Here is a 21,401-nt window from a genome sequence, read left to right on the forward strand (position 1 = left end):
GATAATAAATTTTTAAAAATACATCTAGTTAATAACATTATTCATGTTTGACAGCAAGCAAGACATTAAAGAGTCCAGCCCACTGACAGAATTATTTCACAAACCTTTTTATGAACCATCGTATACATGGTTAAAATACTCATAATTTCACCAGAATGGAAATTTGGACTTCTCAACTACTCAACATGAAATTGAGTTCAATGATCTACAATGTACACTGAAAAATCTCACAAAGTTTTGACTGAAATTCAGGTCTCGGGGTTCCTTCGATCTTTAGCAAAGTTGCTCAGATAGCAATAATGGGTGCACCTCCAGAACTAGTTACCATGACCATTGTTACGTCCTGGGCCCAGTTTTTTAGGAAGAACTGATTATAGTGTATCTCTCAACGAGGGTTTAAATTTTAACCCAAGTTCCTGTTTATTTTGTTCAAAGGCATGTCGTCAGTTAATTTTAACTGAGATTGTTGAACAGCATCAAAACATCAAAATTGTAAGCTAAAATATTTACAGGAATTTGCTATGTAAACATTAATATCTGAATTCAAATTATGCACTAACCCTGGATTTTCTCAACCCAGCTTGGAATAACCTAGCCCTGGACTGAGTTGTTTATAAGAATGTCCAGTGCCAATCCAAGGGTATGATCACTTATTCTTTTTACAGAGTTGACAGGTTTAGAGTGCAAAACCTGAGTCATGCAATTATCCTAATACTGGTTCTGTAATATACATGTATCAAGTGCAGTGGTACAGTTAGTTATACTTACATACTAAATTTTTAGTTGCGTGAAGAAGCAGGAGAAAATCATGGCAGGAGTGGGCAAAAAGAAATAAGAAAAACGTTAGTGATTTAATCCTAATTAACATGTAAACCTCAGAATAAAAAATATAAATAGGTGTACAGTGTACACCTGGAGTAAGTCAAAGTAATATCTTAAATCACAATTTTACTCAAGATGGCAAAAAAATAAATAAATAAAATAGACGAAAGAACTTACCCCCTGCATCAGGAATGGTCAACAAAGGAAACACAGAGAAGAAAAATAGTTAGTAAACACTTTTATAAATTTTTACAAAGCATGCATCAACATCTGATTATTCAGCAAGTTAGAAATCACCAACAAAATACTTATAGATAAAAGTGATACAAATGAAAATAATTGATCTTAGATGTAGCTTCACGCTTAAAGGTGTAGCATTACATTTTGTTTCTTAGTTTGTTTTAATTTATTATTTTCAACAAGCCTCAGTCAATAATTTTTAGTATTCTGATAAAACATTTGTCTACCCTTAATCAAGTCATACATTGTAAGAGAATTACAGAGGCAAGTTAATGTACCTACCAGCATAAAATCCTGGAATCATAAATAAAGCAAAAACAACAATTAATGGCAAGTTGAGGAGTCTAGCTACATTGAGGCTGTGCTGTGTGACCATTGGTGTAAAATTTAAATAATCTAGTCACCCTGACCCCCTCCTTGAAAGATAAGTTCACTGGTAACAACAAAATAATCATGTCATCAACCTCATGCTGTTTTGTTTACAAACTTGTCACTTTGAAAAGTACCTAATGGCTAACTGCATAATTATTTCTTCGTAGTATGCTGTTATATATTGATATATTATATAAACTGTTTAAAACATAATAACATAATAATTATTTAATACACTTGGTAATCAAGCTGTTCTCATTACTTCAAACAACTTGTTTATTACTAACTTTTTCTGAAGCGAGTTCAGAAAATTAGCTTTACACTAAAGACTAAAGGCTTCTTTTTTTTACACTAAAGGGACTTCCACGCTTGCCCTTAAAATAAGTCCCAACAAAGACCTTACAAGGTCTAAAATAGACACACTGAAGGAGGTTAAAAATTTGCCCGCAGTGTTTGCAGCTGAAGATGTTCTAATAATGACTGTGTCTCTCAATGTCTTGTGATTTGAACAAACTATGTTAACGGAAACTAACCTTTTTAGTTGCCAGGTTACGGTCCTGCTCAAGTAAACACATGATCTGAGCTCTGTTTCCTCTTGCTGCCGTTATGAACCACTCTTTTTCTAATGGCTCTAGCTACAATATGCACAAGAAAAAAAAATGATAAACATTTCTGAGCGACTTTTTACAATAACTGACCAATTTCTTACACATTGATTGGTGGAAAGATACCTTTGATAAGAGTACAGACCATCGAAATAACATGATGGTGGCACAATTTGCTTTTCTCTTTCTCGCGCGTCAAACAACTTGCCAAAAATCGTCAACAGAAATGGATGTCAAAACCTCTGATGTTATTGTAAAACACAAATCAACAAAAATGTTCCATGGTCTGTACTCTTGTCGACCATAGAAATGATGCCAAAATGGTTCCACTTGAGTTTTGAAAATTATGACGTCATTTCTATGGTTGATTATAGTACAGAGCATGGAAAACTGTTGTTGATTTCTTAAGTACATACTACATGTGCTAGCTATTGTGTTTTGTTTTTTTCTTCGGTAATTCAAACTTACATGAGCTGTTGGTCCTCCCATCAACAAGTCATCCCCTGGGGGCAAAAAAAATTAAATAATCTTGCTAAAAATGGAAAGACAATTCCTCTAAAAATCTACAGCAACCGGAAATTAATGTCTATCAACTATCTTTGTCCCAAGAGTGACAAGCATCAGGTTTCTCCTAACAATGACAATACATAATCAAGGGTAAAGGTTATGAGAATTAATAAACTGGTCATCAAAGATAACATCGTGCTCTGATCTGTTAGCAAATTCTCTAAACTAATTCTAAGGAAAAGTATTGAGATCAGTTGGGAGAATTTGTATGTGGATATTGGAGCTTAAAGACACCATAGAGAGATAGCTATAGCGTCTGTAACACACCACTAACGGGAAGTCAGCACTTTGCTAACTGTTTAAGCGTTAGTTAAAGAAGTCATTATCTCTGTTTAAGGCTCCAAGAAAAGTAATAACAGTAATGTCAATATTAATCAGAAAACATGAAATTTACAAAATAAAGTGTTTTTCACACCCTAAAGCAGCAATGAAGGTTGAAAACATTGTAAATGAGAATATACTGTAAATATAACACCCTTTGTCAAGAACATAATTTCTATGTTCTTGTTATACTGTTTATTCCTTTATTTTTGCTAATTAAACACATGGCAGAGAAACGTAAATTAAATGTAACAAAGAGATAAATATTGCCCTGAAATATAAATAAAGTTATTCGTATTGACTGTCTATACAATATAAAAGTCATCTTAAAATAATACATTTACTACTTTTAATTAAAAAATACAAAAATGCATAGTGCTTGAAATAATTATTTCCCATGTTTGGGAATTTTAATTTCACATCTTCATGAGTTCCTGAGCACTAAACAAAAAATGGAAAACAATACAAACTGTCCGAATTGTCTAAAGAATAAATTAACGTAGGTCTAAAAGCACCAAATTTGTTGTCATTGTTATAAAACACTTTTTGATAATAGAGTGACTATAATTACAATTTTTTTCTCACATACAGTAGATTGTACCTACAGTGTACCTATTCGTACGGTAACCCCTAAATTTCAAAGCCTTCCATGTACATATAAAGTAAATAAATAATAGTAACTTCCCCTAACAGTTCAATACAACTGACACAAATACAAATTGAAAAAACGCACTTAGCTTAATTTTCCGTGAAAAACTATATGTACAATACATTAGGGAAAAAAACATAAGACCACTTCGTAAAATAAAAATGTTATTATAATCTTAACAAATCAATAGCAAGCTTTTCATTACAAAAGAATATCCTTTTTTAAAACTAAAATATTTACATTTCTTTCACTCGTCATATTAACAGAGATATCAATATTTGCAGACATGCTTTTAAATTTTAAAACCATGAGACATGTACAAGTAGTCCTGGTACAATCAATACATGTATACACTAGTAAAAATAATTGCAGAATGTGGCAATTTGACAGGCAGGCATCCTTATGTAAAATGCTATAAAATGTTTCGTTCAGAATTACATGCAAACACCCTGTAAAATAAATTACAAATTATATATGTCAAAGTCATTTTATAAGCAGTTGAAAGACTCACTTTTTCGGACCCTCCTTTGTCTGGCCATGCATGAACAAACATAACTGAACAAAGACAAAAACCTATCCTTACAGTAGGTAATACAGATTTTTTCTTTAGCCCTGTCCCCTGCTTTGACTGCAAAATTTAACATAAAATCCTGGTGGTTTACACCTGAACTTGCTCTGAATGCATTAAAAACTCTTTCAGTAGCCTCATATTTTTGTTTTGAAAACTCAGCCCACTTATAGCATCAGACAAGCAGGTGGCAAATGATAAATATTTGATGAAGAGTACATGTAAGCATGCTTACAGATCAAAAATAAACTGACTTAACCTATACATGTAGCTACATGTATGTAACTACTGAGACAAAGCATTTAAATCAGAAAAGATTTTGTTTCATTCATAAGCCAAAAAAGCAGTTAGAAAAGCAACATGGTTTGTTAAGTATGTACATGCATCTTCTTTTTAATTAAGTGCTTTGAGTGATATGATTTTAAGCATTCTAGGTAAATCTCCTACATTGTCAAACATTTATTTAGTACAAAATAAAAAAAGAGTTCAAACTTTTAATTCAAGATGAAAACTTCGACCGACTTCCTCACAAACACACTGATGCACAATGTATGAAAAACAAATTTTTAAAAAAAGTTTCGGATTTGTTTTTTTCTTGAAATACATGTATCTTGGACAAAAATAAAAAAACATATATTAGCACAACAACATTTATTTAATAGCAAGACGTTGTGACTAAGTGATGCCTGTAGTAAGCAAAAATGCAAACACTACAAGAATGACACAACCATACACAATGGACATACACAGGTATAACAAGAATATTTTTTCATCAATTTCAGTCACATTCATTTGAGCACTTTAAATTTTTAAATTACAACATTCATGATAAAATTTGTATTTTTCTATAAATCATTTTAAAGTCAGCAGCTGGTTTTGGAGGAAGGGGGTACCCATGAACACTCACCATATTAAAATTACTGTGACAGGTACAACCTGGCCTGTGCTAACTAGCTTGACAATCCATATCCTTTATTTTCAGGCGAATTCAAGCATTGAAAAAGAAGTCACTTAATAATATTACAGTCTAATATCTATTAATTCATTAATCTCACAAGCCACTGTTTTAATTCATTGGTTTGAACTGGCACGTAATATACACTGTAATCTATTTTAAATCCTAATCAGTCTTTAGTTAGAAGTACAAATTTTAATACATTACATAATTGTAACATAAACAATGATAATAATTAGTTTAATATATCAATTTCAAACTAAACAGTACAAAATCTCTTACATACTTGTACAATGTAGAACTGTATCATAATGGTGCATCACAAATCACCATAAAACATTGCCAAAAGGAAAAAAGCTTGTTTCAAAAACTTAACTAATATTAATAATAATATATTTAATAATATATAATAAGATTGAGAAAAAAAATGAAGTAATATTCTTTTCTACAAAAAAGCCATTGAATGACACCATGGAACATTCTATCCTCCTCAATAAACTTGCATTGAATTTTATGGAGTTAGTCCCAGATGTACATGTAGCATGGTTTCAATTATATCTTACTCAGCAAAAATAGAAAACTTTATTATTATTAGTTGACGGTGAAGTTTCTAATTTCTGTACATTAACATGTGGAATTCCTCAAGGATCTATTCTTGGTCCACTGTTGTTTATTTTATACATAAATGACTTTCTCTTAAGTCAACTGTTCTCAAGGCCCAGAATGTATGCGAACAACAACACTTTAACATCAACAGCTGAAGATGCTGATACAACCTGTACTTAACAAGTTAAAACAAATTCTGATCTGAACAAAATTCAGACATGGCTTAAGGTCAATAAGCTTACTTTAAATTTCAAAAAGACCAAATACATGTTATATAGACAGTCATCCCAGACTTGAACTACTGTCAGATAATTTTAAGGTTAAGGTTAATAACATACCCATAGAGAGGGCGAATGTTTATAAATCTCTCAGAGTCTCAATTGATGAAAATATCTCATGGAAAACACATATTTTACATTGATACGATTTCAAAGAAGATATTGATCAGCAGGCTTGTTGGGTCTACAATGTACATGTAAGGTGTGTAATCATATACCATACAAAACTAGAGAAACCATGTGTGTACCAAGCTCTTATTGTGCCCTATTTTGATTACTCCAGCTGTGTGTGTGGATATATATGTTGTCGTTAATTTTTTATCTCAGGTAATTTTTATTTTTCTTTTGTTCAAACTTCATTAGCATACATTAACATACAACAATTAACTACAGCATATACACTATATAGGGAAAGGATTATCAGAAAAACTTCAGCTACTCCAAAATAGAGCTGCTAGAATGGTGACTAATTTTCAAATTATGAAACACTATCTAAAAATTTATTGGATGAACTGGGTTGGGAAGTACTAGAAGACAGAAAGATGAGACAACTCACTAATTCTAATGTACAAAATAACTCATGAAATTTCCCCACCGTATTTGAGAAAAATATTAATCAGTTAACTTGAATATTCCCTAAAACCCAAGTTGGACATAGGGAAATATAGCCTACAGAGGATCAGTCCTCTGGAACAAACTCCCTATAGAAGAAAGAGAACAGGAAAGCTAAGACCTTTTTAAATCATTCTTCAGAGACAATGCTCTTCGCGAAGTCATATAATAATTACATGACTTCGCAAAGAGCATGAATTATTTTTAGTGCATAAATACAGCTGTGTAACATTATTATTATGTAATTAAGTTTATTGTAACTCTTTGTTCTTTAAATTTATGCAAAACATTGTAATTTTCTATTGATGTCATTTTAAATTTCCTATAATAATTATCATAATAATTATTTTAAAAACTCATGTAATTTTTTTTTTCAAACGTATGGCTCACGGGAGGACCAACGTTGTGAAGTGACACCATGGTAAAATAAAGATAGTACATGTAATAGTAAACAAAAACTCCAAACTTTTTTTTACCATATTTCGAGACTTAATCCTTACATGTATTTTCCGGACTTTTTTCAGGTCAGGAAAACTAGTTTGCACATAAACTTTTTCCAGAATTATGACCTCTGTCTTAAGCAAACTGTAAGCAAGTCTCCCATCAGATTCCTATGTAGGTGCAGTGAGTAAATAGTTATGGTGAGTCCTGGGACTCATCTTGTGAAAAATCATTGAGTCTCAGTTCAAAAAATGACAAGTCCAAAATTGAAAATGCTTGGGCCTTTATGTACCCAGACAGATAATCTGGAGACAGACTCCAACACTCTTTATTACAGGTCACTGAAATTAAAAATGCAGTCCTTCTATATATTTAAAGCACAAAAAAGACTAAAATAAATATGCATCTTTAAACCAAAAAATCTTCAAATCGATCGATCACTCTTTGCATCCTACGGGATGCATGCCATGAATTATTTTGCATCTTCGGGGATTTTTATGTATCAGGGACACAAGACACAGAGGTAACAAAATCACTGAAGGTGCCCACATCTTCTCTACAAAAATTAATAGCACCAATTACTGTATAACTGTAAGGTACAGGGTACAAGTTCAGTCAAGTGCATGTTTTAAACTATAAGTTCAAATCTAACAGCTGTGTACATTAACCTACCTTCCATGTCTTCATCCATTCGATCCTGAACAAAAAAAATTAAACATTATTATCAATAGTCAAATTTTATTGCAGTAAAATTTAATCCGCCCTTGAATACGTATGTAAAAAATTGAAATTTTTAATTTTTCCAGGTTAGCCTGCTGGTAAATGATAATTTACAATTTAGCCTAATAAATTATCATTACAATAATTACAATATTAATGCAGTATCTTGAGTTAAATTAGGACATTCTCAAAGGTTCTAGAATATATGTTGGTTTCTGGTTTCAAAAATGGGAAAGCTACTAGTAACTCGCCCTAATGGTTTTAGTTCCTTCCATATCGTGACTTAATTCCTTCTAGCCTCTACGTTTACTCACCAAATCATCATTGCTTTTGGAAACCCTGTTATCAGGCTGCCCATTGGAAGATCCCCTGTCAGCGTTTAAAAATTTTTTTTGCAGCATCTGAATGGTGGATTTCTCTGATGCTGTAAAACTTCCAACTGAACTGCTGGACTAAAAAAAATATGTAAAGAATAATTTTGTGACTCCCTATCTTTAACTTTAAATTTAATCAAGTTCCAGTTTACAAAATCAGTAAAATACTAAATATTAATAATCTTAGAAAGGCTTAAAAGAGAATACAAGATTCCCTAGACAGTTTAAAAGGTACAACTAAAAAACAAACACTGAGAAATGGAGAACAAACGTCCCCGTCTAAGCTTTGACACACAGAGTAAGAGAGACTACAGTGTACAGGCTGCCGGTTTTTGTGGACAGTTTTGTATAAGAATCAAAGTATACTACTAGCACCCTTTTCATCTCCAAAAAGTACAATGTAATGTCCATAATCCCGACTTACATGGCTGGAACTCCCAGAATGAAAGAGACAAGGATGCTCATCAGAAAATTAGAATCAAACCCCTAAAGTTGACCAATCTGAGCATGACTCAGGCTTTATTTGACCCTTCAAGACAACCATACAGCTACATAGTATGATGGCATTTGTTTGTTTGTTTGTTCTTTCATGTATATGTACAGTGTAATAGATATTTGCAAATTATTTTACAACCCTACAAGTGTGAGACAATAAAAAATTAGGCAACAATCAGGGTTTTCATTCAGGTTTTAAGTAGCTGGCTAGGATGTACAAAAGGCAGCTAGGCAATCAAGTACTTACAGTACATAGGCAATTTCAGGCTTTCCTGCCTCACTTTACCCCTTTTTCCTAAAAAGTAATGTACACTTCCCACATTTCAAAGTACTGTAGCCAGTTTTTTACATGTAGCCGGTTGCAGGACTTACACTGTAATAATGAGAATCCTGTAAAATCTTGGCTTTCCAACCACAACACCCTATAAGACCATCTGCAATTCATACCACAAAGAAAGACAACAGGCACCCTCTCACCCTAATCCTCCACCCCAAGAACAAGGTATCACTGTATCACCTTAAATTCACTTTGCAGTTACACCTGTACTCATTTTACCAGTCAGACTTACATCAGATTCAAGGCCACTATCACCAGATCCATTATTTCCATCTCTTCCATCTCCTCTATCAACAGGTCTGTTTTCTTTGTTTGCGTGAACGAGACTGGGTGATTCTGAATCTTCAGAATAGGTTCTACCAAAAACTGCAGAATTCCCTTGGGGCACTTCCTCCAGCTTTGCTCCACGGAAAACAGGAGGAAGAGAAACAGGTCGATCCTTGTGCTTTGTAGGTCTTGGAGGTTTCCGAAGCACTGCCGGGGCCTCTTTGGGTTTCTTAAGAACAAAGTATTTTTCACCCTACAGAGAACATAATTGCCATAAGACACTTAGAATGCAATGAAATGCAGTGTACACAATAATAATTCTATAACGTAAAACTTTTTGACACCCATAGAGCTTTCAATAAACACCACACACGACAGAAGCATCCTCTCCATTGGCTCAGAGAAGTTGATCGGCATTTTTTTTCCGCAAAATGAAATGATTAAAGAATTCAACCCTTATTTATGTAGTTTGTTACTACAAGTACTCAATCAAGCTACCTTCCCCAAATAATTATTTTATTGTAACTGTCAATCAACTGTTGGTCAATAGTTGATTGACAGTCATCTAATGAGGCCTTGTTGGGGTTAATTCCGACAAGCAACATGGCCTTGAAACAGCGATACAGGGCAGAAAAAAAGGCGTCAAATGACACAAAGATGGGTTGAAACTACAACAGCGACAGAGAAAAGCACAAATAAAATAGTAAAATACTAACAGCAACATGGCTTCCTCCTCAATGTGCAAAACGACAATTTTAAAAGTCACACTAGGGACACATACACCCTCCCCCCTCCCCCCTCTCCCCTGCCTCTAACTGGTTTTGTGGGGGGCAGTTCTTCACCATTATCCCACAGTCTTGACACCTTTATAACACAATACCTCACATTATACACTGTAATATGTTATTTCTTTCATTATAGCGTATTGTTGCTCCACTGAGTTTGGAAAGTCAAAATATGTGATTTGTGTTAACAAAGATGGTAGGTATAGGAATGTACAGAGAATAAGCCTTTCAAAAAATAATACTAAAAGATAAATGTACCTAAAATCATTGTTTTGATTCTTAATTTGAACAAGACTAAAAAGAAAAAGAAACCTCGATAATTTGAGCTCTATCTAATTTGAAGAATACCAGCCCCTCGTCAAAACTTGCCTAATAGTATTGCCTTAAAATAAAATTCATTCTATATCTGCTTACATCGTTGAATACAACAGCAATATGTCGCAGCATGAATGATCACTTTAATAACGATCACTCAGAAAGACGGCTACGTGTATTTCAAATGGAATGTTTCTCTTCCCGAGTCAATCGGCGGAAATTACGATAATAAGCTTACTATCAGAAAAGTTTGAGTATAAAATCAGGGAAAGTTTACTTACATCTATTGTTTGGACAGTAGCAATTGTGTGCACAATTTCTTTGAATTCACCTCGTACTTTGCCTGCAGGAAGTCATATTTAATCAGTAAAAACAAAGCCACCGATTATAAAAATAATCCATCTTCAGCTCGGCGAACTTGTACTCACTCTTGTTGGCAGGATCATTGAGCTGTTGTCTAAAGTGATGCACAAGGTCTATGTTCTTTACTTTGCCATTGTTCTTGACTAAAAATTCCCGGACAGACTGGAGCGTTATTCCTTCGTTTCCAGACATAGCAAAGTTTCTTTTGTCGAGTCTAACTCATGCCGTCATCTGCCAAACACGTAAACCCCATAAATTGTGGAAATTTTCCGCCATGATGAAATTCACATTCCAAAGGCATGATGGGAGACCGCACAAAAACTTCTCGCGTGTCGCGAAATTACTCGCGCGTAGCTTGATCCTCCGAAAAAACGCGATACAAAAAATTCGTCGAAACGACAACACCAGGCGCAGGCAAATGTTGTTCACACCATTCCTTTCGTTAAATTCCATCTAACTGAAGAAGACTAGTCTGGCTAGCCGAAATATTGTTTCAACGCCAGTTGTTTCAGCTTTGTCCTTAGACTTCGCTTGTCCATTTCTTTTTTTTTTTCACTATTAGCTCGAGATTTTTGAAAACGTTTCTAGTAATTTCTCAAAAAGTTGCTTAATTGTAGCTTAAAAATCAATCAACAGTTGCTTTTTGTAACGAAAGTTGCTCAAAAGGTGCTCGAAAAAACGAAAAGTTTTTTTGGTCTGATGCTAAAACATGCAAATTGTACCGACAAAAGTACGATTTCTAAGTATTTTCGTGCAATTTTGCGAAGTAACCAACAATGCTAATGTCCTCAATTAAAAAAACCAAAAACTGAAATGAACCAACAAAATTGTTCAATGACCTTCTTCACCAGATACACTCGAGTCAGTCCTGAGTCAGTCTAATCTTCGTCCCCCATTTTGAATTTTCCTTAAAACCGCTGACCTATAGCAACGCGGCTACTTTTATCTTGCGCCCATTATCTGCCGGGGGCGGGGGGGATTTGGCTCCGTGTTTTACAGGAAATTCATGAATTGTCTACTAAAACGTTGTGAAACATGGAAGAAAGGCCATGGCCAATTTAAGCACTAAAGCTGCTCCAATATCTCAGAATTAGAAGATAACTAGAGAAATTGCTCAGAATTCAAACAGCTGCTCGAAATACGAGAAGTTGCCAAAAAGTTGCCAAGCAAGCAACTTGTGGAAAGCCCTATCTAAAGTTGACGGTTTGCAGCCGGATCTTCATTCACGGGGCTCTTGTAGACTCGAAACCAGATCTTGTTCCCCTCGAAAGCAAGTGCATGGAATTCTTGTGACGGTTACAAAGTTATAATAAATTTAGATTAGTTGTAGACAGTTTTTAGACTGCTTGCAGCCGCCTTTTCTCTTAAAATCCGTCTAGTTCTTATCTCAGCCAACGAGATTGCAAACCACGACGTTCTATAAGGGATTGGGACGAGACGAGAAAAGATGGTCTCTTACTCAGTTTTCTTCTCTGGCTTACGCCCTTGCTTTTCGCCGCTCGCTTGCTTGGGTTTCGTGTGCAGTAACTTTGCAAAGGAAAATAAGACACTGCTCGCAGTCTAGACAGTTTTAGACCAAATTAGGAAGCTGGCGATCAGCATTGCACCTTTTTATCGTTCAGTTATTAAACGTAACTATCCCCCTTATTCCTCGGAAGTCTTGTTTGCATGGACAAATTAAGGCCACATGGAAATCACCCCAAACAAGTTTCATAATAATTATGGGAGAAGGAGTTTTGATGAAGCTATCTGTAATCGGTTGGTAAATGCTGATCTGACTTTCTCCAAAAATTAAGATCGTTTTAAATTAACTGTAACTGAGATATAACTCGGTTTATTTAACAAACTGTACTGACTTATCATTGCCAATTTAATACTGTATTTTTATACAATTCCTGAGTGAAATTCACACTCATCAGGCAACTTCAACGATTGAAGTTGAAGTTGCCTGATGAGTGTGGTCCTACAATTTAGGACCATACGAAACAGCACTGTCGCAATAAACGATCAATGATTACTTCTGAAGCCTGAACTCCTGTGATTATTAATAGTCAATGCTCTTCAATTAAATGAATTGAGCGCGCTACGAAATACGTTCTACCCAGAATACAAGTAATAATACTACATAACAATTTTATAAGAGAATGTACGAAAATAAACAAAATACGATCTAAACTAATCTTTTAATCTTTTGAAAAAAAATTCTCGTATAAATGACTCAACTTGTGTTTGTATCAGGTGTGTGTTTTACCGTGGTCCCCGAAAAAGCAGCTAACTGTGGATTTATTGAACAGAATAGGCACTTTTATTTATTTTATTCTTTTTTTTTTCAGACGAGAAAGACCACCCCGTCTCCGCAGAAGTTTCCCATCATGATATACCAAATATATTAAAACAAATATATTTTCAAATTGTGATAGCCGTCTGATTCATTTTAAAATTAAAGCTAAAAGGATTGTTTCATAAAGTGGAAGGGTGTATTTCACTAATTTTAAAATCTCCCAAAACGTTTTGAGCATTGTGATGCAACAAGGAATCAGTCACCATGGAATCGAAGTTCAGACAAAGACTTTCGTCTTTTGTACACTAAGAGACAATGAGGAATATGATAGTATTGGGTAAAGTTCAAAACTGTCATCTCCTTTTATTTTTTTTTCTTTATTCAAGGACACAAATTAAAAGTCGTAAGGTATCTACACATCCATGTATGATCCAATTAATGAAAGCCAAAAGTGGCCAAAAGGTTAGAGATTTTAAAGTTCCTTATCACGATTCAATTTAAACGTTTTTGTGAAATACGTAATAGCCAGTTAATATGATAACAAGTTGTCGTTATTTATTTTAGTTCTGAGATTTACTGCCAGTCTGCAGCAAAGGGTAAAAACCTCTTGCATTTTTACATATATTGGCATTTTTTTTTCCCTCAGTTTGCCGGGTAGCCGTGTTTTTCGAGCATGTCATTATTGTTGAACAGGCGGAATGTTGCGTTTAAGTTTCATTTTTTTGTTTAAGATTTCTATTGGCTACAATATGTCAATGCCATGCAGTAAAATCATGAAATCCTTTGCAGCGTCAGTTGCAAAGTCAAAAAAAGTATTGAAAACAATCAGTGCATTTTTGATCGCCGTTAAAGCTGAGCTGATTTGGTACTATTTTCTCGTCACATTTATCTCGCTAAAAGCTCTGAAAGAAAGTTACGTTATTAACTAAGCTGTTTTCTCAAAAACAATGGTCTTTTTGGCAGCTAAAGTCTACTACTGGCCAACTTGATTGTCTTAAACTGAAGAGTTTGTATTCCGTAGGTTATGTTCACACTACGCTGGGTACGAAAAGCTCCACTTTGGAGCATATGTCGGCGCGGCAAAGCTTCGCTGACTGTTTCAGAAATCGCGCCAATATCACCGGCCGCTCCATTTGTTATGTGTCAACAGAAGCCCTACGGTATGGTTTTCGTGCTGGCGCAAAAGCTATCTTAGCTTGTATGGTGTGAACATTTATAGCCTTAGTTAAGATTTTAGCCCTTTCACTGCCAGAGTGGATGATGGAGTTTGTGAGGTGGTTCTAACTTTTACGTCTGTGGACAAAATCCTATGGTGCGACCATTCAAATGAAATCTCTTTGGGAGTACTTTCATGTGGTGTTATTTGTTTTAAAAAATTTTACAAAATGAAATTTGGGATTTTTGTCGAATTTGCCTTTGGTCATATTTTTCAAGGGTTAATGAAAACTAAACCATCCAACACCACCGGATAGTGGGGATAGTTTCAATTTATGGACTTCTCAGACAAACCACACATTAACGTAATAATCGTTAAGTTTCGGAAAGACTCGTATTTCGTATATTTCGCAGTCGAATGCAGTCGCCTATCATCGGAATTCAATAACAGTAAGTAAATAAATGAGGTTGGACAAGTCGGTTGAAGAATTTCTCTCACGATTATCATTTTCATGTCCGTCCACAGCCTAAATCAACGACTGGACCACACAACTGTAATAGTCGGAAAGGTTCGGAAAAATTCCTATTTTGTAACCTTCAGTATCTTCAAAATCCGCCCATCGTCGGAATGTAATTAATCTAGTGTACCTCTGACCGAGCGTGAATCCAGGTTTTGCGCAATTATAATCTATGATACCTGTATACATGCACATTACGATTATACTGGTCAAAAATTATTGAAATGAACCCCACATCCAGTTATCATAGTTTTAAACCGCACTTTTGCATGCCCAAAAGCCTTTTATGTCCATTAACAAAAAAATGATAAAACTGATATAGTGCTGTGAATCAATGACTTACTCCTGATCTCAGCGTAAAAAGGACAGTGTAATGCCCACAGGTAATTGGACAGTACCCCCCAATTGCGGGCTGTCTTGAACGTTTTTTGTGTTGTTTGTTTTGTTTTGGGTTTTCTTCTACAGAGATTCAAAAGTAGGCGTTTGTACTAACCCACCAACCGTGACCTCTTTGTCCGGATCGACTGATTTAGATTTACGAAATGTATTCCAGAGGTGAGAGGACGACCGGTCCAAGGCTACCGAGCGTTGAACTATTTATTTATTTATTTATTTATTTATTTATTTATTTATATATTGACTGATTGATTCTTTGACTGTGCTACAAAGAAGTGAACAACTATTTATTAAGTACAATTGCAGTTCACTTTCTTAATCATCAAAGACTGTTTTGAGATAGCTTTCTGGCTCGGAAAAGGCCACTAAAACGCCTCCCACGGCTTGCTTCTTTCAGACACCAAACCCGTCAAAACCACAAATATCATCGGAAAGGTTCGGAGAGACTCGTTCGCCTATTTTGCAATCGGCGAAAACCGCCCATTGCCGGAATTTATGGTACATTAATTCGTGTTTCCGGCTTTTTGCTAATTATAACAAAATTGTTTTAGTACGGAATTCCTCGTATTGTAATAATGTGGGCAATCTCCACTTGCTGACACTTAAGTTGTTATCAAGATTACATCTCAGCGTACTATGACTTAACATGTTCATTAAATGAATTAACACTTATTACACAAGTATTATACATTACTATTGTCGATCGTCATTTTGGCAGTAATCACGTTCTATACACGTACCTTTATTATGTTCCCATCAATTTCAAAGGTTAGAGTTCTTATTTAATAGGTGCAGAATTTGTAGTTTATTTTATTTTATTTTTTCATTTAACAAAAGGAAAAGGAAAAATGAATGATGGAGCTGAGTATTAACAGGTGGTTCTAAAATGTTTGAGTCTGCGGATGAAATCGATATCCTATTGAAGTTTTTCTGATTAATTCTCTTTTGCATTAATTTCACATTAAGTGTGCTGTAATTGTTTTTCAACATCGTTTTACAAAATGAACTTTAGGAATTTGGAAGTACGTTGGCCACTTCTGAATCTGAAAGGGTTAGCTAAAGAGGTAAATAAAAAAAATGTATTAGACGCTTAAATGTCCAAATACATGATTAACGATGATTGGAAAGCTCTATGATAATGAACTAGAGGTCACTGCAGAAACAACCACCTGAACCAGTTTGAAAGGTATACATTGTAAAGTGGCAAAATGCCTGAAATGCATTTTCCCTATTTAATTCCGGGTCCTAGGCCCCTGAAACTAAACACCGAATCTCAAGGTAAACGTTGCAATAGCAACTCCACTCCTCCCGTGCTGGGTACCCTACGTAGTGGCTTTTGCGGGAAGGCTCCGCCCAAAAGAGGTGCCTCGGCGTTTTTTTTCAGGCTTCAGCGATATAAAAGGGTAGCGACTTCTCTAGTTCAAGTAAGAAAATCTGTCATTTCGATCTGCAGGATGATCTAAAAAAATAAATAGAATACCTACGAATTATATGCCTTTGACAAAGTATTTTTACAGGATTTAAAAGAGACGAAGTGCTCTAAACTCGGTAACTGCAAGAAAGATTGGTAACTAGGTATGTGAAAGGTACTTCTTCTTAATAGAAAGTTAGACTGCAAAACAGTCCTTATTTTTCTGTATTCAAGTACGCGCGAGCAGTCAAACAAAAGGTCTGGAACGAGGCTGAAAACAGACTGTTTTGCAGTCCGTAGGCTATGTTCACTATACCAGACACAAAAAGCTCTACTTTGGAGCATAATGTCGGCGCTACACAGCTTAGCTGACTGTTTCAGAAATCGCACCAATATCACCGGCCGCGTTCTTAGTTATGTGTCAAAAGAACTCCTAGCCCAACGGTATAGTTTTCATGCTGGCGCAACTTATCCTGTATGGTGTGAACATTTATAGCCTTACCCAAAATTTTAATGAAAACTAAACCATCCGACACCACTGGATAGTGGGGATGGTTTCAATTTATGGACTTCTCAGACAAACCACGCATTAACGTAATAATCGGAAAGACTCGTATTCGTATATTTCGCAATCGAATGCAGTCGCCTATCATCGGAATTCAATAACAGAAAATAGATAAATGTAGTTGGGCAAGTCGGTTGAAGAATGTCTCTGACGGATTTTATGTCCGTGCACAGCCTAAACCAACGACTGAACCACACAACGGTAATAGTCGGAAAGGTTCGGAAAAATTCCTATTTTGTAATCTTCAGTATCTTCAAAATCTGTCCATCGTCGAAATGTAATTAATCTAGTGTACCTATGACCGAGCGTGAATCCGGGTTTTGCGCAATTATAATTTATGATACCTGTATACATGTACATTATGATTACAACGGTGATGAATTATTGAAATGAGCCCCACATCCTGTTATCATAGTTTTAAACCGTACCCCTGCGTGCCCAAAACCCTTTTATGTCCATTAACAAAAAAATGATGAAACTAATGTAGTACTTTGAATCGATGACTTACTCCTGATCTCAGCGTAAAAAGGACCGTGTAATGCCTAAGTAATTGGACAGTACCGCCAATTGCGGACTGTCTTGAACGTTTTTTGTGTTGTTTGGTTTGGTTGGGGTTTTCTTCTGCAGAGATTCAAAAGTAGGCGTTTGTACTACCCTACTCACCGTGACCTTTTCATGTCCGGATTGACCGATTTAGATTTACGAAATGTATTCCAGAGGGGAGAGGACGACCGGTCCAAGGCTACCGAGCGTTGAACTATTTATTTATTTATCTATTGATTGATTGATTCTTTGACTGTTCTACAAAGAAGTGAACAACTATTTTTTAAGTAAAACTGCAATTCACTTTCTTAATTATCAAAGACTGTTTTGAGAAAACGTTCAGGCTCGGAAAAGGCCACTAAAACGTCCCCCGCGGCTTGCTTCTCTCAGACACCCAACCCGTCAAAAACCACAAATATCATCGGAAAGGTTCGGAACGACTCGTACGCCTATTTTGCAATCGGCGAAAACCGCCCATTGCCGGAATTTATGGTACATTAATTCGTGTTTCCGGCTTTTTGCTAATTATAACAAAATTGTTTTAGTACGGAATTTCTCGTATTGTAATAATGTGGGCCATCTCCACTTGCTGACAGTTATGTTGTTATCAAGATTACATCTCGGCGTACCATTACTTAATATGTTCATTAAATGAATTACCACTTATTACACAAGTATTATACATTACTATTGTCGATCGTCATTTTGGCAGTAATCACGTTCAATTAATACACGTACCTTTATTATGTTCCCATCAATTTCAAAGTTTAGAGTTCTTATTTAATAGGTGCAGAATTTGTATCTTATTTTATATTATTTTTTCATTCAACAAAAGGACAAGGAAAAATGAATGATGGAGCTGATGAGTCTTAACGGGTTCTAATGGCGTTTGAGTATGCGGATGAAAAGTTTTTTCTCTTTAGCATTAATTTCACATTAAGTGTGCTATAATTGTTTTTCAACATCGTTTTACAAGATGAACTTTAGAAATTTGGTCGAAAGTTGGAAGTACGTTGACCGCTTCTGAATCTGAAAGGGTTAAAGAGGTAAATAATGTACTACGTAGACACTTAAATGTCCGAATACATGATTAACGACGATCAGGATGATCGAGAAGCGCTATGATAATGAACCAAGGTCACTGCAGAAACAATTAGTATGAAAGGTATACATTGTAAAGCGGCATAATGCCTGAAATGCATTTTCTCCATTTAATTCTGGGTCCTAAGCCCCTGCAACTAAACACCAAATCTCAAGGTAAACGTTGCAATGGCAACTCCACTCCTCCCAGGCTGGGTACCCTACGTAATGGCTTATGGCGGAATGCTTCGCCCGAAAGAGGCGCTTCGGGTTTTTTGGGAGGTTCAGGTACATAAAAGGGTAGCGACTTCTCTAGTTCAAGTAAGGAAATCTGTCATTTCGATCTGTAAGATGATTTATAAAATAAATAGCAAACCGACGAATTTTATGCTTTTGACAAAGTAAAGAAAACTGGCTCGCGGCCTGCAGTGGTTTGTTCATATTTAAAAGCATTACATTTACAGGATTTAAAAGAGACGAACTGCTCTAAACTGGGTGACTACAAGAAAGATTGGTAACTAGGTGTGTGAAAGGTACTTTTTGTTAAGTTAGACTGCAAAGTTTTGAAAGTTAGACTGCAAAACAGTCCGTATTTTTGCGTATTCAAGTACGCGCGAGCAGTCAAACAAAAGGTCTGGAACGAGGCTGAAAACAGAGAGTGAGACTGGGGAGAGAAAAAAACCGACTGTTTTGCAGTCTAATAGAAAGTATGCAAAAGGTACCTTCTCTGTAAAAAAAAACAGGGGCGGATCTAGGGGGAGGGTGCAGGGGCTGCGCACCCCCCCCCCCCCCCGAGATGACCTGCGGTTTTCTAATACAACTAGTATTCTGCCAAAAAAAACTATGTGGTTTATTGGTGTTGAAGTAGAGCAAGAGACGAGTGCACCCCCTCCTAAAAAAAATCCTGGATCCGCCCCTGAAAAAAGAGCGGTGGTATATAAAAGGGGAAGGGGTTGGACCAACGGAAGATGTCGTTGAGGAGGTCGTTATTGTCGCTGTTGCTGCTGTTTGTCCACTCCTTCAGCTTTTTTCTTGCATATATTGAAGCAATAACTTTTCAATTTTTCCGAGTAAATTTAATCCTTTCACCATCATCCGTCATATCAGTTCCCACCGCCCGTCACGAGTAACAGCAAGTTTCACTCGCCTTCGGGCTTTGATCGAGCTTCAAAAAAATCCTTTTAAATATGTAATTAAATGTAGTAATACGTACGTTGCAGATACTGCACTAAACCTAAATTGATCCACAGGTTTCTTATGACAATCCAGGCAATCTAGTCTAAAAAAGTTAACAGCTGTATTTTGCTAAACTGTTTTTTCGTAAGATCGTCATGATCGAGCTCTTTCCTACTCATTGCATCCAAGACGGCCGCCCGTAACGGGCAAAGCGCGTGATCTCGAGGATCTTACGGGAAAATGGGGGACTGTGAACAGTCTATTACAATCTCTTATTTTTATGGGAGGGAGTGGGCAATTAGACTTTTAGTACATTATATAACAGATTGTGATAGTTTCATCTTGGCCTTAAGAGAGGATACCATAGATTGTCTAGATTAGGTCCTATTCAGTGTGAAAAGTTATTCTGATATTGCTCATTTTCATCGGAGTCAATTCACCGGCAGTTCAGTGATATCAGAAAAATTGCTCTTTTCATGATTTGCCAGTCCTAAACGCCAAGAAACCTGGCGACTGAAAAAGCCATTTCTTTTCGCAATTCATTTGATAAATATATATGTCGACCAGTATAGGTAGCTTTGCAGTCGGCTATTGAGTAAAGACATGAACCTCTGCTTCAGGGCTTTTCCTTAAGGAAAATGCCCTGGGGATCCAGTGAATAAATGTATCTGACGTTAACAAACTACTATATATTTTGCTGTTTCGTTGTCAGATATAATGCAGTCCTTCTCCTCTAATGTTTGTATATATTGTTTTAAACCTTCCTTTCGCCTCTACTGCATTCGCATGACAAAGGTGACTAAAATTATCACGAATAAGGGGGAGCCTGCTATTTTAAAAACGTAGATGTGACGACTGGACTGGATGATAATCGTTATTTATGCACCTATAGATAAGAAGGTCATCTATTTTTGAAGAACAGCTAATCTTACAATTGACTGCTGTTTACTTTTGTGTAATTCGTAGACCACGTTTCTGTTCGCACGCAATAAGAATTAAGGTGATAAAATCGGTATTTAGCATTACTAGTTTAAATTTTAGTACTTACAATGTGGTCTACCCCCAAGCCCTCGTACCTATCATTTTTGGAAGGAACATTGCAGATAGCCGAGTTCTAGATTTGAAATACTTGAGTCTTCAGTCTTGAGTCCTTCTTCTCCAGAGGGGTGGGGGGAGGGGGGGGTGACTCCTAGCTTAAAGTGGCAAGGATGCTTATTGAAAGATTAGAATTAAAGCCTTATCAAGGCGCTATCCCCCCCCCCAAAAAAAAAACAAAAAAAAAACGAGAGTTCTTATGAATTTTTCTTCTTAACAACATTAACCCTTTGTCCAGTTTTTTTTGAAGATTAATATATAACAAGTTGATATAATTTACTGACGAATGACACATAGCTTATGAGCAAATTAATAACATGACTGCTGGCTGGCCAAAAATATCACTTATTTGGCTAGAGAGCTAGCCTTTCGATAGCCTTCATCTCATAAAACAGCAATCTTTATTATAGCAGGTTTAATAATTACGTTGTTTATAAAAAAAATATGTTCTTTACACCAACTAACGATAGCGTTCGTGATCTCAAGAGG

General features: G+C 35.7%; 1 protein-coding gene across 1 annotated transcript; it reads right to left on the reverse strand.

Moving 5' to 3' along the window:
* Positions 1-1,236: 1,236 nt before the first annotated feature.
* Positions 1,237-10,993, reverse strand: LOC140928351 (ankyrin repeat domain-containing protein SOWAHC-like). The gene is made up of 8 exons (XM_073378090.1): positions 10,758-10,993; positions 10,611-10,672; positions 9,195-9,482; positions 8,071-8,208; positions 7,709-7,733; positions 2,508-2,542; positions 1,968-2,069; positions 1,237-1,356 (listed from the first exon to the last, which is right to left on the reverse strand). The coding sequence occupies exons 1-8, from the start codon at positions 10,882-10,884 to the stop codon at positions 1,252-1,254; spliced, it is 882 nt and encodes a 293-aa protein (XP_073234191.1). The 5' UTR covers positions 10,885-10,993; the 3' UTR covers positions 1,237-1,251.
* Between the last annotated feature and the right edge of the window lie 10,408 nt (positions 10,994-21,401).

The sequence above is a fragment of the Porites lutea genome, chromosome 2, assembly GCF_958299795.1.
Source record: "Porites lutea chromosome 2, jaPorLute2.1, whole genome shotgun sequence".
NCBI classification, from domain to species: Eukaryota; Metazoa; Cnidaria; class Anthozoa; order Scleractinia; family Poritidae; genus Porites; species Porites lutea.

Bases quoted from the DNA above. Each gene is read 5' to 3' on its own strand.
- LOC140928351 (XM_073378090.1), bottom strand. From the start codon at position 10,884: ATGTCTGGAAACGAAGGAATAACGCTCCAGTCTGTCCGGGAATTTTTA. The intron at 10,673-10,757 runs GTGAGTACAAGT...GACTTCCTGCAG, and splicing joins CAATGATCCTGCCAACAAGA to GCAAAGTACGAGGTGAATTC. The intron at 1,357-1,967 runs GTTAGTTTCCGT...TTATGATTCCAG, and splicing joins GTAACCTGGCAACTAAAAAG to GATTTTATGCTGGTAGGTAC.